Below are 18,237 nucleotides of genomic sequence, written 5' to 3'. Positions count from 1 at the left end.
CTTCACGATATACTCCCGACAAAGCTAAGCCTGGGCCTTCAAAGTGAGTTATAAGTCTCTGAAGGTAAAGACCCTGCAATAAAGACCTATTCCAGTACCTTATCTTGGTGTGAAGATTGGCTACGGATCTCCATAGGCTATGGCAATGGAAAACAAGCCCTGGCAAGGTCTGCTGAACCAGAAAGGTCTTGACCATGGGCTCAGAGATGGATGCTGTCATCTGAGAACTAGAGCAGATAAATTTGGCGGGATTCATCATCAGAAGGTTGGCCACCCAAAGAATTGGAAATCGAGGGGATGCCCATCAATTGGGGAATGGCTGAACAAGCTGTGGTAGATGAATGTAATGGAATACTATTGTGCTGTAAGAAACAATGAGCAGGAGGAGTTCAGAGAAACCTGGAAAAACTTGAGTGGACTGATGCTGAGTGAGAGGAGCAGAACCAGAAGAACATTGCACACGGTAACAGCAATATTGTGTGGTGATCAAATGTGATAGACTTAGGTCTTCTCAGCAATACAATGATCCAAGACAGTTCCAAAAGACTCATGATGGAAAACGTTCTCCACATCCAGAAAAAAGAACCGTGGATTCTGAATGTAGATTGAACCAGACTCTTTCTACTTTTTTTCCTTTTTCAGGTTTTTCCTTGTGTTTTGATTCTTCTTTCACAACATGACTAATGCAGAAATATGTTTAATGTGATTGTACATATATAACCTATATCGGATTGCTTTCTATCTTGGGGAGGGGGGAAGAAAGGGAGGAAGAAAAAAATTGGAACTAAAAATCTCATGAAAACAAATGTTGAAAACTATCTTTACATGTAACTGGAAAACAATAAAATACTTTTATGATAAAAAAAGAAAGCTGGCCACCTTTTCTGGGGTGGTGGTGGTAGTGGCACTAGAGACTTAGAGCCGAAAGGGACTTTAAAGGGCACTTAACGGAATCTCTTTATTTTAAAGAAAACTGAGGTCCAGAGAGCTAATCATACTAATAGCTAACATTTGTAAGTGTCTTATTAAAGTTTGCAAAGAATTTTACAAATATCATCTGATTTGATCCTCCAACAACCTTGTGAGTTAGGTGCTATTTTTATTCCCATTTCACAGATGGGAAAGTGGAATCTGAGAGAATTGAAGTAGGCCCAGGGTGGAGCACCTGGCAGAAGCAGGTGTGACCCACGTCCTCACTCCAAATCCACTGTGCTGTCTTCTCATGTCATAAGACCATCTACCAAGTAGTGGAAGGGTTCCGATCTCTGCTGGTGCAAGAATGACCTTCACCAATGAAATCAAAGAGCTTTCAGAATAAGAAGAGGGGGATGCTGAGATCAAATAACCCTCCGATCTCCCTGCCCTAGTGAGAAGAGAGATTCCTATGGTCTGCTCCACAGTGGCCAGAGCAGGTCCATTTGCTCGCAAGATTTCCCTGGCTCTTTCTGTGAATATCTCTTCTGCAGGAGGTCTGAAGGCTAGCTGAATTCAAGGAATATGCCTTTTTTTTTTCCTGGTAGCAATCCAGGAACTCAAGTCTTTCAAAATTATATGACATCATCCTTGGCCCGGCTGGTTTCAAATTAAGCAAGAAGCTTTGTCTGCCCAGAGAACTGAGGTCAGATTCAGAGGATGTCATGAGAATGATGTCAAACTCTGTCTAACCCACACATCATGAAGATAACAGGCATTTGCCAAAATGAAAAAGAAAACAAAATCACGGCTTTGTCGCTTAAGGGGAGGGGAGAGGGAAGCAATTAATCGACAGGCTTAGCAAGTACTGTTGTGGTTCGTCCTCCCAAGCCCCAGAATAGGAATCCTTTAAGATCTTTCTGTTCCTCCTGTGACCTTCTCCCCTGCTCTGGGCTGTTCTTAGCCAGTGAAGCAGCAAGCCAACAGGGGATGCCTCTCAGACCAACATAGGTGTCGTGAGCCTTGCAAAGGCCCCGGTTGCCTCCATCAATTCTAAACCCTCAGCTCTCTGTAGGAATGAAGGAAATTTAAGAGGTCACCCACCCGCCATCTGTCTAGTCAATGGGGGTAAGGAAAGGAGTGGCCCTTCAGAGCACATATCTGGAAGGGGAAGTTGGGAGTGACCGAACAACCATAGGCTTGTCACTGTACATCAACATAGACTTTTGTAGAAAATCAAATCCATCCCAGTAGACCGATGGGCTCTAAACATTGGGATCTACAGACACTGCATCCATTTCCGTATCTGCCAGCTGGTCAGGAGGAGAGAAAGAACTACTTTTGACATACCACAGAGACCTGAAGAACAAACTCTGCCCTGGTTTTTTTTTTTTTAATTTGTTGTACAATTTGAGGGCTGTGAAGGGCTGAGACCAAAGGATCCCACCATCTGAAGCAGCATTCAGAAGTTTTGAAATAGCTTATGACCACAAACAAAAACAAGCCAATTAAAAGAGTCTGTTCCGTAACCACCATGGATTCCAGCAAGATGTCTTTATCATGCCATGAGTCAGAAGCTGAATAGATAAAACTTCAAGTTTTACACTTGTGACTGACCGACTACGGCCATATAGGAACCCTCATCTTGATTCTCTCATCTCTCAAGCGCACTTGTTCTCTCAACCAGAATACTATGGTGGTGTAAAGGGTGAGAATATGGGCCTGGGGAATAGCTAGGTGGCGCAGTGGATAAAGCACTGGCCTTGGATTCAGGAGGACCTGAATTCAAACCCAGCCTCAAATACTTGATCCTAACTAGCTGTGTGACCCTGGGCAAGTCACTTAACCCTCATTACCCTCCGCCCCCTCCCCCCCAAAAAAGAGAATATGGGCCTGGTTTGGAATTCCATCTCTGTCATTGAACCCAATGAAAATAGATGGGGCTTCTGACCTCTCTGGGCCTCACTCCTTCACTTATAAATAATGAGCCTGGCCTGGATCAAATGTTGTTGTTGGGTTTTTTGGCTTGTTTTTTTGGTGAGGCAATTGGGGTTAAGTGACTTGCCCAGGGTCACACAGATAATAAGTGTTAAGTGTCTGAGGCCGAATTAGAAATCAGGTCCTCTTGAATCCAGGGCTGGTGCTCTATCTACTGCGACACCTAGCTGCCCGGATCAAGTGTTGTTAACTCTGTGTGTGTGTGTGTGTGTGTGTGTGTGTGTGTGTGTGTGATTTATCTCTTTAGCAGTCTAGTAAAATCTCATGTCAGAACGTATACACATATATGTACACATGTGTGTACACATGTATGTAATGAGTATGCACATATATACACATATATGTAGAAAACGATATACAAAGTATTAGAAGGGAAACCAATTCTACTGAAATACAATGATCAAAATATGTATTTTAAATTTTTCATATACTCTGGAACCCTGGAGTAGATGGTCTCTTAGGTTCTCATCTGGCTCAATATCCTTTGTTCCTAAAACCTCAGCCAATGATTTAGATGATTGCAAATTAATATCTTCCTTCAGGCAACATTAGCTGCATGGTAGAATAAAGTGATTATAAAGATTGTGAGAATCAAAGAGTGTAAATCACTGAATCCAACTCCCTTTCTACACCATAGATTGTTTGTCATTAGAAAAGTTTCAAAGTTAGTAAGACCCATCCTTGCACATCAGACATACAAACATGGGATTACTAGATCCAAATTGAGGTCAGTTATGGAATCTACTTATATAGATATCTTGAAAAGGGTAAGTCAGATGCTAGGAATAGGCTCAGAGAGAGCAAATGAGTTTCTCCAGCTTACATGGACAGTTTAGGAAAGGATACCTCTGGCAGTTGGGTATTTGGGAGAAAACAAACTCATGGGACAAATGACTCCTATTGAACTCTTCTGACCTAAGATTCTAATGTAGGAGTATACTTAATTGCTTTTACAATTGACTAGAATCTGTATGAAAATACCTAATTCAAGAAGACATTTGAAGAGAAAAGTAGATCTTACTCCGTGGTGTTGATTTTGCATGTTTCATCTGCCATGCTTAATTTCAAAGGAATGTCCCCATAATACCAGCACACATTTTCTCCTAGACAAAGTGGGTCAGCTGCCCAAGTGAACCAGCACTTTGTATTTAATAGGTCAGTAAATTTATAAGTAGACCCTTAAATCCTTAAGATTTTCCAGTCAGTGGCTAACAAGAAAACAACAATCGAAAAGGAAAGAAATTGGGATTGTTGTAAAAGAACAGGGTCCTCTCCCTCTACCCAAGCAGAAGATGAAGGAGATGAAGGGCAACGAGAAGGAGGCGACAGTCACAGACCAGCCTGGTTTCAGTTTTCTTCAGAGGTCTACCTCCAAGTACAAGTCAACATTAGCTATCCAAATGGAAGTTCAACTTTAACTTGGCTTCCAATATTCTATGTCCATTTAACATCCCAAACACAGGGATATAATAATAATAATCTTTTTTTTTTTTTTTTTTTTTTTTTAGTGAGGCACTTGGGGTTAAGTGACTTGCCCAGGGTCACACAGCTAGTAAGTGTTAAGTGTCTGAGGCCGGATTTGAACTCAGGTACTCCTGACTCCAGGGCCGGTGCTCTATCCACTGCGCCATCTAGCTGCCCCTAATAATAATCTTCTACACATGGACAATCTATGCTGTCATGCTACTGCATGAAAAAGTACCTCAGAGGAGAATGATATGAGAACATGAAAATTTATCAGTACTCTCCTCAAAAGTGAATGGTATTCAGAGTTGTTGGGCGTAAAGAATATATTTGACAACAGCAGTGTTCAATATAGTTTGAATATTTCTTTTCTTCTGCTTTGATATTTCAAGGATCAGCCACTGAGGGTTGTTTTGAGGCCCCACTAAGATAACAGATGCAAAGTGCTTCAGAACATTAAAACTCTCTAAAAATGTCAGCTCTTGGTACTATCATCACTGCAAATTATTATTTCCTTGGTGTGGGTGATCCCTCTGCTCATCAGACTTCAACTTTTCCAAGACTTAGCAGGTACTTCGACAAATGAAGGTGGCCAAAATAATTTACCACTTGCTGGTCAACATTCAGATGATGAACCACTCCAACAGAGCAAGACCCATCCTTGGACACCAATCACACACAGAGGTGATCACCAGACCCATATCCGAGACCTCCACTGGCACAGCTTTTAAGAACCCAGGACTACCTCCAAGCCGTGATGAGGGATCATGGTAAGACTGCTGTGGAAGCTTGCTTTCTCAGTTCACAGAAAACATATCCCTATCCTTCACAATATAGGTTGGGTCACAGGACCAACTTCTACATCTATGAGATCCACTCTGAACAAGTTACCCTCTTTCTCACACAGATGAAGGCTATAATTAACCCAGTATCTTACTAAGGCAGCAGCTGTGGAGTTAAGGTTGGAGCCCATCTACCACTCCTATCAACAGAGCCATCCATGTGCGATAATTACATTGTTTATTTTTATTCAGGGCCCTTGAAAAAATAAACATTGTGAGTCACTCATGCCTGTGAAATGCACATTTTATATGCAGTTCATATATCGATTATATTTCCTTAGAAACATGCATACGCCATATGCAAAATGAATTTCTACATGGGTAGACACACGCAAATCTATCAAAGAATCCCAAGTCAGGATACACAGCAGATGTCTGTCCTCCAAACACAAGATCATCTGTGTCACATAGAGCTTGTCACCTTCTCCCCACCCCACCCCTAGCTCCTTGAATCAAAACATGATATTAGTTTGTGGAACAATATGCTTTATCTGACAAAAAAACACTGGTTATTACATTTGGGCTAAAATGAATTTCATTTTCTTGATTTTGTGTCTCTTATTGTCATTTTACTAGCAAACAGAGATAACCCAGATTACTTCTTTTAAAAATTTCTTATTCAATTTCTGAAGAAACTGCACAACTTAATCTGATCACTGTGTGCAAAAGAAAGCATTTCCAGTGACGACATCTTCCTGTGTCAATTGGTTTTATTGCAGATGTCATCTCTGTGGGCTGTATTAATGCAGCTCTTTCTTCTTATTTCAAGATTTTAATCTAGGTTTGTTGCTTTAACATTTTATAGGTTCAAAAAAATATGCTGCAAAATCCGTGGCCATCACATTTTCCTGTGGGCTAAAAATAAACTGTTCCTGTCAGATAGAATTAGCCGATAAAAAGTGTCAGAGCCTTTTCTGAATTAGGTTGATCACTTCCTGTTTATGTGGCATTGACCCTCGTCTAATAAAGCCTTTTTGTGTGTGTGCTAGCAATAAGAGAAGATTCTGCTGCATATTATTCCTGAATGGCCAATACTGATTACTTCTGAAAGCCTTTAATACATTTCCCATATTAGACATGAACAGATGTCAGGTATGTTGCCAAGTGGAATTTCTTTTATTCCATCTTGGCCTCTTGTACAATAATAAGCCTTTCTCAACATGGGGAAAAATCACAGATCCAACTGATTTCCTAGACAAGGAAGAAGTCCATATGTTTTCCACTTGTCGTTTTTTTATGACAAGTTTACAATTTTGCCAAACCTGGGACTAATTGGGACCGTTTCCAAGAGTGGCCCAAGAAACCCCCAAAGGGTAGAGCTATTTGCAAAGCCAGCCTATGGTTGCTGCCTTTTGTTTCTTTCCCATTTTGGTCAAAGAAGGGAAAGTGAGATTGCACAATTATTTCATTTAAGTTATTTAAACACTTACTGTTTCATATCCTCCCAGGTTTTGAGCAGCTTGAAACATAGTCCAAAGGTTGACTGTTAGAGGGACAATAAGTATTTAGATAAGCATTGCATTAATGTACTTCCAAGAAATTTCAATTAAACATTAAAAAAAAATAAACTCAGAAGGAGAAATAGGCGTGCTAATCCACCCCAGAGAGAGAGAGAGAGAGAGAGAGAGAGAGAGACAGACAGACAGACAGACAGACAGACTTACTTGGGAAATAGTTTACCAAAGGGCATTCATTCATTCAACAACAGGATATGGGATGACTTACAATATTTCTTAAGAAACATTAATACACAGTTACGGAAATGGTTCTACTTTTAGGATCAGGAAAAGGACAATTTGAGTCCTGTTTCCATCAGTCTGACAGCATAATCCTATTGCTCAATTGTCTTGGAAAAAGTGTGTGATTTTAAAAGCGGAGTTACTCACTGGGCTTCTGTGAAGAAGCCATTGATATAATAGTAATATATTATGTCTCTCTGGGAGAAAACCCAGCATAATCAATAGACCGCAGCTATTTTCATATTTACTGCGTTCATAATAGGATAACGGATGGTGGCACATGTTAAAGGTCCATCCTGTACTCCAGACATGCGTGGGGACTCTCAATGACTGGAGGCACCAATATTCCCAACCAGTCAGCAGCCATGCAGACATCAGAGGGGGCAAGGAGGAATTCCAAGGTGAGCATGCTGGCGCTGCACGGACTCGCTCAGCCTCTGGCCATCTGTGTGCTGGGTATTGCTTTTTTAACAGGCCCTCTCTGTGGTGTGTTAGACCACGTCCATGATGCTCAGCAACTCCAGCAATAGCTAACAACTGTGTCCATCTGAGTAGACTATCAGGAATGGGGGCCTGCTATGCACTGAGTATATAGCCCCCCCCTTCTTCCCCAAATCTGAATTCGAGTGATTCTGTGGCAGCAGAAATGAGGAATACAATAAATAAATAAAACAAGGCTCTTTGACACATCACGTTCTCAAAGCCTCATTGAACCTTGTACTTTTTTTCAGTGCAATCAAGAGCTTTGCTTAGGCCTTGATTTAATCTGAGGTCAATGCATTATGCAGCCAAGCTGTTCATAGTACATTAATTTCACTTCTATTTTCAGAAAACCAGTTTTCAAGACAAACATTGTAATCATTGGTAGTTATATAAGTTTATAATGGCTGTGAGAGTTAGGTTGCAATCAGTGCCAATTGCTATTAGGTATGGTAAAGTTGTTATGTAAACACACAGGTTTGACATTCGTCATCAAAATGACACATGGTTTTAATCTAGGAAGATATGTTTGGAGAAAGGGAGATTTCAGGCAGGGATCTCTCTCTCTTTTGTGTAGCACTGAATCTATAGGCAACTAAGATATTCATACACACAGTTGTGAACTTGGGAGATGTATTCTCTCCTCCTAGGTGGAATTCTGCCCAGCTAGGATTTTCTCCTCAGTTGAAAATAAGCTTTGACACTTAAAATTTTAACATTAAAGTCATTTAAAATAGGGCCCTCATTTATACTCTGTCTCTTTATTTCTCCAGAAGCCTGCCACTTATTTGTTATCGCCTAACAGATGGGGGTGGGGGGGAGAGGGGGTTTGCTGGAAAACATGTCTCCTCTTTCTTTGTGGCTGGTCTGAGCATCTTTCAATGCCCTGGCTTAATATCTGCCTTTTCACAGGCAACATCTGTGCATGATAAAGCTACGTCATCTTATTATCTCAGGAGAAAGGCATTACAGGCACTACGGTTGACAAACAGAAAATGAGAACTTTCAACATGTCTATTTCCAAGTCATAATTAGTGGTTGAAGCCTATAAATATCCCTTTGCAACTGGCCGGAAGGAGCTCTTGAGAGGGAAGAGGCCGAGGAATGCCGGCTGGACGCAAGGGGCAGGGTCCAGTATAGACGGACATTGCCAGCCCCAAATTAGGCCCTTAGCCTCATCTCTGGGAAATACTTTTTTTTTGTAACCCCCCCACCCCCAAACTCACAAGCAATCTGAACAGTTTTGAAATACAGTAAGAAAAAAGAGAAGTACACAAAATTTGTACTTACTCTGTTTAAATCCTAAGTAGGGGATGCGCTCTATAGGCGGGTCCTTCCTTTCTTTCATGTACTTGTAAAGGGCCACTAGGAAGGCCTGCTCTTCTGCCCGGCAGTCTCCCAATGGCAACCTTTGATTTCTCCTCATTGGGCCCTTTTTACAGCTGCTGTGGTTATTCTTGGGCTTGGCCAAGGCTGATCTGGCCTCACATTTCACCTGGAAAAAGGAAAACACACCACATCAAACCTAGCAGAGGCCTGGAGAATTTATTCAAAGCCATGCTGGAGCCCAAGCTTTCCCAGGGCAGGGAGGGGGAACCAATCAAAATCTATCAGAGGCCAGTTAACCATCCAAACAGGGAATGCATCCAGCTCTTGGAGTCATCTCTACATGGGAACTGTTTTCAATGGCATAAGTACTTTTCTTTTCTTTCTTTTTATGGGAATATCAACCTAAAACATCATTGCATCTGGTGGAAAGTTCTCCAGGTGCCGGAGTACTTCTTTCATTTTTCAAAGCAGCTCTATCCCTCATGCTACTGGGCAATTTATCCTTCCCCATCAACAGCCCCCATTTTGATGGTTGTCTCCAACACACAACACACACAAAATTAAGAACTTCTGTTCCTTCCAACCCCTCTATTCTTCAGTTGAAGAAACTGAGGCATAGACATGAAATGATCTGTTCCAAGGTCACACAGAGAATTACAGCCTTTAGAGATGGTCGGCAGAGAGCCTCTCTTCCAACCCTGCCATTTCTAGATGAGACTAAGGAAGAAGGCTAAAACCTTGGTAGATAGTAAGTATCACGGAGGGATTCGAACCCATTTCCCATCTACAAGATGAGGGATTTGGACCATGTGATCTCATAGTCCTTCTAGCTTTATGAATCTGTCTCTCCGTCCAATCTCTGTCCATCTCCTTGACTATTGAAAGCTGGCTTGGAGCTGACTTAGTCCAAGCCTCTTATTTGAATAAGTGCCTTGTTGAGTAAATCTGAATCCCATCACTGGTAACAGAGACCTAGAAAACAAGTCTCCATACTCTTTAGAATTTGTGTAGTACAGTGGAAAGAAAACCGTAATCAGAAGATCTGGGTTCAAATTCAGACTCTGCTCCTTACTAAATAACTGTATGCCTGGCCAAGACATTCATCGCATCCAGACCGCAGTTCTACATCTATAAACTGAAAGGTTTGGACAGAGAGCCCCTATCATCTCCTTCTACCTCTGATTCTGTAATGCTAAACAGACAAAAATCCAGGCTGGTCACCATATGGAGGTAGCCAAAGCACCTCCCTGGTCAGTCCCCAAATGTGAGGCCTGGATTGCTCTCGCCGGCAGAGTAAAGAAAGGTAATATATTTTTATGACTGCTTTTGCTTTCCAGTGAGTTCTGAGGGTATCTTAAGTGATGTTAACTTCCAATAAAGAAGACTCCAGGTCACCCAAGAGCCGGAAAAAGGGGTTCATGAAAAGTTCTATAATGGGGGGGGGGGGGGGGAATTTTGCCTACTGGTCAGATCATCCCTCCCTGTACCATTACATGAGAACATGGAGCTTAGCATTGTGTGGAGCTGACCTGATGTTCTAGCTTCCCTGCCTTGGATGAACTGACTGTTCAATACAACATTAGGCTGGCTGAGCTATTTTAATTGTAAAGGGGTCAGATTTTCAGCCACATGTGAGTCTAGGAGGAATTTCTGTGTTCCAAATATTCTCATATGTCTATGGCCCCAGATCTAATACAGACAGAGGCCTGGAAGAAGGGGATGGGGAAATGTTATGAAATAAAATATCCACGTTTTCTTCTATATGTTTCATCTCCGGTTCTGGACTGTTCTCATCCTTTCTAAGTATGAAGAATGTAAAAAGGCCATGATTATTTATTAAATGGAAACATATCTCCTGTAAGAGTTTTCTTCATCATTTATTCCCTAGAGTGGCCGAGCAAATTTAATATCTTTAGCCTGGTACTGGAAAAAATAATACTGCTCACACTACAGTTATTGAGCTGGGCTTTTAGGGCGCGTTTTAATTTTTTAAGAGTCTGTGGTAATGAGATTAAACTTTTCTTTTCCAAAAGAAATCTATCACTTGCATTCTTTCTAAACTTTCAATTCCTTGTTATATTATACAGAGACTTATGCCATGTGAAATTTTACCTTGCCATCATTTCCCATCGCTGTAACTAGGGCTGGGTATGAACCTCTGATGAAATCTGTAATTTTAAAGGCTTTATTTAAATCATAAAATCACTCTAGTCTATAATCGACATCACGCGCCAGCCTGGGAGTGATTTTTCAAAATATTAAGTTGGTAGTCAAAACTTGCAATTTGGAGAGATGTTTTAATTAAATTCAAGGCAATAAGAGAGCCTGCAGTTTAAAATGGTGATGTATATACTGGAGAAATTTAAAATACAGCCTCCCCCTGCCCCCCACAAAAAACCCAAACCAAAAAAACAAACAAACAAAAAACAAAAAAAACCCAAACCAAAACAAAAACCCCAACCAACAAATCTTAGGTTATTTCCCCAATGTAAAAGATAATAATTCTTCTTACAAATATTCAAGCAGCTGAATCAAAGGCAAGATGAAACAATATCAGGATAAATCAGGGAAAAGGTTTATTTGAGCTCCCTACCCTTGATTTTGTAGCACTGTATTATTAAGTAACATTGTACATACTTAATAGCTTAGTATATATTGTTTCTTGGATAGAATGTAAACCCCTTGAGGGGAAGGCTGGGTCTTTTGTATTTCCTTATCTTTATTGCCTGGGCAGCTATGGTGGTGCAGTGGACAGAGCACTGCCTTGAAGCTAGAGGACCCAAGTTCAAATATGACCTCAGACACTTAATAGCTGTGTGACCCTGGGCAAGTCACTTAACCCTAATTGTCTTAAACATCCAGGGCCTCCTCCAGTTGTCCTGAGATATGGATAGATGGATAAGATGGATAGATAGATAGAAATATATCTTGCCACTGGACCCAGATGGCTCTGGAGGAGAGAGTGAGGTTGGTGACCTCATACACCCTCCCTCATTTAAATCCAATTCAGTCAAAGTCATGACATCACCCCAATGCCAGTGGTCCTCTTTGAATACAAAGGACAAACAACAACAATTTTATTGCTTAGCACAGTGCCTGGGACACAATAGGCTTCCTGATTCAGATGATAGATTTTTGTCTATCATCTAGTCTAGTCCTCTCATTTTACAGATAATAATCACAATAATGATATGATATCATTTCTGCAGTACTTTATAGATGTTGTATAATTGATTCCCATAGAGGTTATGTGACTTGTCCATGGCCACACAGCTAGCAAAGGACAGAGGTAGGGATTGTGCCCTTATTCACAGTCTGTCACTTTATTTATGGCTCCTTCCCTGGGTAAGAGCTCTCTACACAATGTCTGAGAATACATGGACCAGAAGGCAGCTAGGGTGAAAGAGTATAGAGGGGTTGTACTCTCCACTGGTGAAGGACCCAATCATACAGATGAGATTACTCAATCCATCCAAGTGACCTGATCAAACATGGGTGGATAACAGCTCAGCCAAGACCAGAGCACCCCAAATACTCTTGGGTTCCTGGGAAAGACCCCTGGATCAGCTTGGTGTTAACTGCTTTAAGCATTATTCCACTTCATAGTCTTCTCAGTAAGTGATACTCTTGACTAGCCCCTATCCATGGCAATGAGAAAACACTGTTTACTTTCTAATTCATTTATTATGCACCTACTCCATGCATAGCACCATGCAAAGAACTAGGGATAGGAAGACAAGAAACCAAACAGCCTTCACCCAACTCAAGGAGTTTACATTCTCCTCAGGGAATATAGCAGGCAAAAAACCCAACAAAGCACAAGGTAATGTTAATTGGGAGAAATCCATAAAAACCAGGGAGGGATAAGCTGCAGGCTTCACAAAGGGGGTTGAACCTACACTGAATCTTAAATGAAAAATGGGGATTTTGAGAGTTACAGCTGAGGAGGGAGGGCAGGTCAGTGATAGAGGGAATTCTGTATAAAGGTATAGAAGTTGGTGATAGGATGCCAAGTCCTAAGCCATCTCATTAGGATAAAATGTAGACTGCATGAAGGGTAAGGTGAAATCAATCTGGAAGGAGAGATTGGAACTAGACCAAGCTGAGGAGTATGCATTTTATACCAAAAGTAATAGGGAGGGGGTGGCTAGGTGGCACAGTGGATAAAGCACCGGCCCTGGATTCAGGAGTACCTGAGTTCAAATCTGGCCTCAGACAACTTGACACTTACTAGCTATGTGACCCTGGGCAAGTCACTTAACCCCATTGCCCCGCAAAAAAAAAAAAAAAAAAGTAATAGGGAGCATAGAAGGTTGCATTTAAATAAAATTCCCTGCTTTATCACAAAACAAGAGAGATAGCAGGCTTAGTGTAGCAGTTGCCAAACTTTTTGGACTCAGCACTTCTCAGATACTAAAACTATTGAGGACTCCCCCCCCCGCCAGAACCTCTGTTTATGTGGTTATTTATCCTATGAGAAATTGAAATGTCTTAATATATTTAAGAAAATAGTTTTGGGGCAACTAGGTGGCGAAGTGGATAAAGCACCAGCCCTGGATTCCAGGAGGACCTGGGTTCAAATCTGGCCTCAGACACTTGACACTTACTAGCTGTGTGACCCTGGGAAAGTCACTTAACCTCTACGGCCCCACAAAATAAAATAAAAATAGTTTTGACCTCATGATCCCCTGAAGGTCTCCAGGCCCTTCCCTCCCCAGGGTCCCCAGTATACTTTAAGATCCACTGGCTTAGTGGGCACATAGTTACCCTCAATCTGCACCTGACTCATACAGGCTGTGTGATCCTGGACAAATCACCGTCCTCAGCATTCTAGCCAACTGCCACCAAAGGTTGCAAAGAGGTCAATGTGCACTGGTAGAAGGAATTTCTTCACTCCAATGAACTAACACGTCTATTCCCTCTCCACACCATGAATGAACTCATTCTGTTATTTCTTCTGGTTAGGGACAGAACCTCCTTTTTTCTATGTTTGCCCATATGGGCCTTGAGACAAAAGGCTTTCTTTTCTTGGTGATGTTTAAGGTGTGCCTTAATGGAATGGGAGAGTCAGTTTTCCTAAATTCAGGTGTTAGCCCCTCCCTCCTACTAGCCTGAAATAGCTTCGTGGCGTCTGATGATGGCTTCTAAATGAGAAGCCTGTTCCTTGCTACCACAAATAGAGGACACCTGGTGATGTCAAAAGCAAACCTTCACTGTGCCAAACTGTACTGAGTAAGTCTGACATCAAAGCAAGTGTGGAAGGAAGGAAGGGATGGAGTTTCTATGAAGCCTGGGATGCTGTGATCTTTGAGCAAACCAACACCAGTACTCACAGATCGCAGGATTCAGGGCTAGAACTCAGACATCAGCTAGTTTAGGGCGACCTCCTTTTCAATTGGGATTTAGAGATCTAGTCATTATTGAGTCATTTTCAGTCATGTTCCATTTGGGGTTTTCTTGACAAAGAAGACAGAGCGGTTTATCCGTTTCCTTCTCCAGCTACTTTATAGATAAGGAAACTGAGCAAACTGAACTTAAATGACTTGTCCAGGGTCTCACAACTAGTAAGTGTATGAGGCCAGATTTGAACTCAGGAAGATGAGTCTCCTGACTCTGGGCACCAGAGTTTAGCCATCATGCCACCCAGCTACCCCACAGAGGGATCTAGTGTTGTGATCCAGGTCACCCAGGTACGATGAGAGCCTTTCTCTGAGATTATCTTTCATTGGCACAGCTTGTTCATCCATAGTTGTTTGCTGTCTCTCCCATTAGATTTCAAGCTCCTTGAGGGCAGGAATGTCTTTTGTCATTCTTTGTATCCCCTGAACTCAGCACAGTGCCTGACACTAGTGAGCCCTTAAGAAACCCTTTTAGTTATTATTGTTATTATTCTTTTTTTTTTGCTGGGTTAATGAGGGTTACGTGACGTGCCCAGGGTCACACAGCTACTAAGTGTCAAGTGTCTGAGGCCGGGTTTGAACTCAGGTCCTCCTGAATCCAGGGCTGGTGCTTTATCCACTGCGCCACCTAGCTGCCCATTGTTATTATTCTTACATTTCAGTCGTATGCAGCCCTTGGAATGGAGTCTAGGTCTTTTTTCACAAAGTTAAGTCTAACGGTCCTGAGGCCTACAAGTTGTTTGTCCTTCATTCTCAAAGAGGGCCATGATATAGGAGGTGATGTCATGACTTGAAGTGAATGGGACTGAAGTGAGGCAGGGCTGTGCAAGGTCACCAGCCTCCTTCTCTCCTCCAGAGCCATCTGTTGCAGTGGCAACATATGGATCAGGATGACTGGAGATGGCCCTGGATGCTTTAAGGCAATTGGGGGTGAAGTGACTTGCCCAGGGTCACACAGCTAGTAAATGTCTGAGATCACATTTGAACTCAGGTCCTCCCAACTTTTAAAAGCACTGGATTAAGGGCCAGAAGCTAGCCTTGTGTAATCACTAGCTTTGAGAACACAGGAAAGTCATCCTGCTTTTCTAAACTTCAGTTTCTTCATTGGCAAGACCTAGATGATCCCTAAGGTCTTTTCTGACCCTAATATTCTGTGATTAATGGAAACAGCACAAAAATCCAAGATGGTGGTGGAGCCCTTACCTTCTGTGGGTGGCCTCTCCTCCCCTAAAGGCAGACATCCTGTCCTGCTTTTGAAAAGGGCCACTGACACAGGTCTTGGCCAGAAGGTGGAGTGAAGCGTTTTCATCAAAATGCTTCTTGCATTTGGAGTCAGGGATCATGTCACCACTCCGCTCCATAAAACTCCAGGGGCAGATACCAAATGCCCTGCTGGGCATTCAAAGCCCTTCATCACTGGCCCTCCTACCTTTCCAGGCTTTCTTCCAACCTTACTCCCTACTACCTTTCTCTTTGATCCAGTGACACAGGCCTCCTGGCTGTTCCATGAACAAGAAGCCCTCACTCTATCTCTCAGCTCCCGGCATTCTCTCTGGTTGCCTCTCATGCCTGGAGGCTCCCCTCCTTTGCTCTGATGACCAACCTCCCTGGCTTCCTTTGAATCACAACTATAATCCCACCTTCTAGAGGTAGCCTTATGCGATTTCTCTTTAATATCAGTATTGTCCATCTGTTAATTATCTTCTATTTAGTCCTCTATAGCTTGTCTGAATATATGTGTTTGGCCTGTTGTCTCCCCATTCGACCTGTAAATTCTTGGAGGTTTTTTTTTTGGTGTGTGTGTGTGTGTGTATCCTCCAGCACTTAGCAGAGTGCCTAGCATATAGTAGGTACCTAATAATTCCCATAATTAAGTGACTTGCTCGGGATCACGCAACTAATAAATGTCTGTAGGCTGGATTGAATTCTGGTCTTCTTGACTCCAGACTCCATTACACCACCCACTCTCTGCTACTTCCTAGCGGTGTGATCATAAGAAAAATATCTAACTTCTTTTCTGAGCCTCAGCTTTCTCAACTGTACTTCCACGAACACCATCACAAGGATTATATCAGGAAAATCCTCTGTAAAATCATTACTGTGACAGAATGTGAGTTATGTAAGCTCCCCAAGGGCAGGAATAGTTTCATTTTTGTCTTCATGTCTCCAGTGCCTGGAACAGACATTTAGTAAAGGCTTGTTGATTGATGGGTTCTATCATGGAATAGAAAACAGTCTGGCACGCCGGAAGTCAGGAGTGACTTCGTTTCAAATCCTCCCTCTGACACTCCCTGACTATGTGACCTTGGGTGGGTCACTTCATTTCTAAATTGCAATATGGGAATAATGATAACACCAACCACAATGAGGATCAAGTGAGAGAATGTAGATGAGAGTACTTTGTGAGCCATATGTAAATTTGAGTTATTATGATTACATCCTAATTGTTGGTGCTTCCCAAGCAGGCAGCCCTTGAAAAAGAGGCTTGATCTTTAGGTGTCACAGTTTCTGACACTAGAAACTTGGCCTCAATGTGTTAACACAAAATCTCCACATGAGGAAAAAGCCCACATTCCAAATCCAAGCAAGTGAATCAGAATCCAAGATGAGCTGACCACCAGTACAGGTCAGTTAAACTGATGTGCTTCTAAGAGGCAGCATTTGGGTGAGCAGTTCGACAAATAGAATCTTGTGCCCCCCTTGTCCACGACCATTTGTCCCGGTGCTCAGGCACTGGGAGAGGATTGGCTGGCTGAGAACGAGACACGGGAGGGATCTGCCAATTTTCATGGTTTTGCAAGACTCTCAGGCAGCATATTTTGGTAGTGACTGTCAATGACACAGGAGGGAGGGATCCTGTCGGGCTCAGGTACAGAACATGCTGCCTTACACCTGTGATGTCACACCAAAGGTATGGGGCAGGCTGCCAAAATGGGGAATTGGCAGTGCCAGGCCTCGCCGAGGGCTCGTGGATTGAAACTGCCTGGCCCCACTCAGTAGTATCTTGTCAGAGCCTGCAAACCACATCACAGGGAACCAACCTGCTCTAATTGATGGCTCTCTCAATCACCTTATGCTGATTCTTTTGGGAACCCCACTCGATCCCCTAAGAAGGAAAGTGTTAAGTTTGAGCTGCATGGAGGCAAAGACAAAGGTACCCAACGCACTGAGAGACAGCTTCCTCCATTCTGTCGTCAGTCATAACACAAGGAGAAGACACAGACCCCTATTTCCAGTGAGTCCCTTTGGGAAAGTCATAGAACATTTACAATAGATAACCACTAAGGACCAGCCGTCTGAGCTCAACAAGTCAGTCTGGCGCTGTAAGGAAAAACATGGATGACGGATTCAGGATGGGCACTCAGATCCTGGTTCTTTCCTCAACCATCCATGGGATCTGGGGCCAGTTGCGCCCTCTCTCTTGACCTCAGTCTCTTCATTTGTTCAAATGAGAGAATGATTTCTGAGGCACCTTCCTGCTCACCCTGGCAATGCCTCTGCCCCTACGCCCCCCTCCTCTGACTGGCGAGTTTTGCCTGAGATTATCATCTCCAGAAAGGTCCAGGACATTCCTGTTCACTTTTCTCCTGGATCCACTCCTCACTTACTAGGCTGCTCCACTTTGTCTCCTCTTCTTCCTACCCCACCCCTACTTTCCCTCTTATGTGTTATCTCCCCTCCCCCATTAGAATGTAAGCTCACTGAGGACAGGTACTACAGGGGGTGGGGGGGTGGGGCTTGTGTTTGGATTCTCAGCATTTAGCTAAATTCCTGGTACATATTCTCTCTCTGTCTCTCCAATAAAGAATTCCTTTGAGGGAACAGCTAGGTGGGGCAGTGGATAAAGCATTGGCCCTGAATTCAGAAGGACCTGAGTTCAAATCCAGCCTCAGACACTTGACACTTACTAGCTGTGTTGACCCTGGGCAAGTCACTTAACCCTCACTGCCCCGCAAAAACAAACAAATAAAGAATTCCTTTGGGCTTTCTGGTCAAACAATCATGCCAGAGTGAGTCAATATCGATTACTTGGGCTGTGAGGGAAGCACTTTATAAATCCCAACATGCTACATA

General features: G+C 42.7%; 1 protein-coding gene across 6 annotated transcripts in view; it reads right to left on the bottom strand.

The window, feature by feature from the left end:
• ARID5B (AT-rich interaction domain 5B) overlaps positions 1-18,237 on the bottom strand; it is a 210,543-nt gene that overhangs the window by 28,557 nt on the left and 163,749 nt on the right. For 5 of the 6 annotated variants that reach the window (XM_043984027.1, XM_043984026.1, XM_043984031.1 and 2 more), the window contains 2 exons: positions 8,726-8,930; positions 6,647-6,699 (listed from right to left, as the gene is read on the bottom strand). In XM_043984027.1, coding sequence (XP_043839962.1) covers positions 6,647-6,699; positions 8,726-8,930 — 258 coding nt within the window. The remainder of the gene's footprint in view (positions 1-6,646; positions 6,700-8,725; positions 8,931-18,237) is intronic. The other variant, XM_043984028.1, reaches the window with a different exon arrangement.

The sequence above is a fragment of the Dromiciops gliroides genome, chromosome 2, assembly GCF_019393635.1.
Source record: "Dromiciops gliroides isolate mDroGli1 chromosome 2, mDroGli1.pri, whole genome shotgun sequence".
NCBI lineage: Eukaryota > Metazoa > Chordata > Mammalia > Microbiotheria > Microbiotheriidae > Dromiciops > Dromiciops gliroides.
The sequence above is the reverse complement of the archived record's forward strand: the minus strand, read 5'-3'. Positions and strand labels throughout refer to the sequence as shown.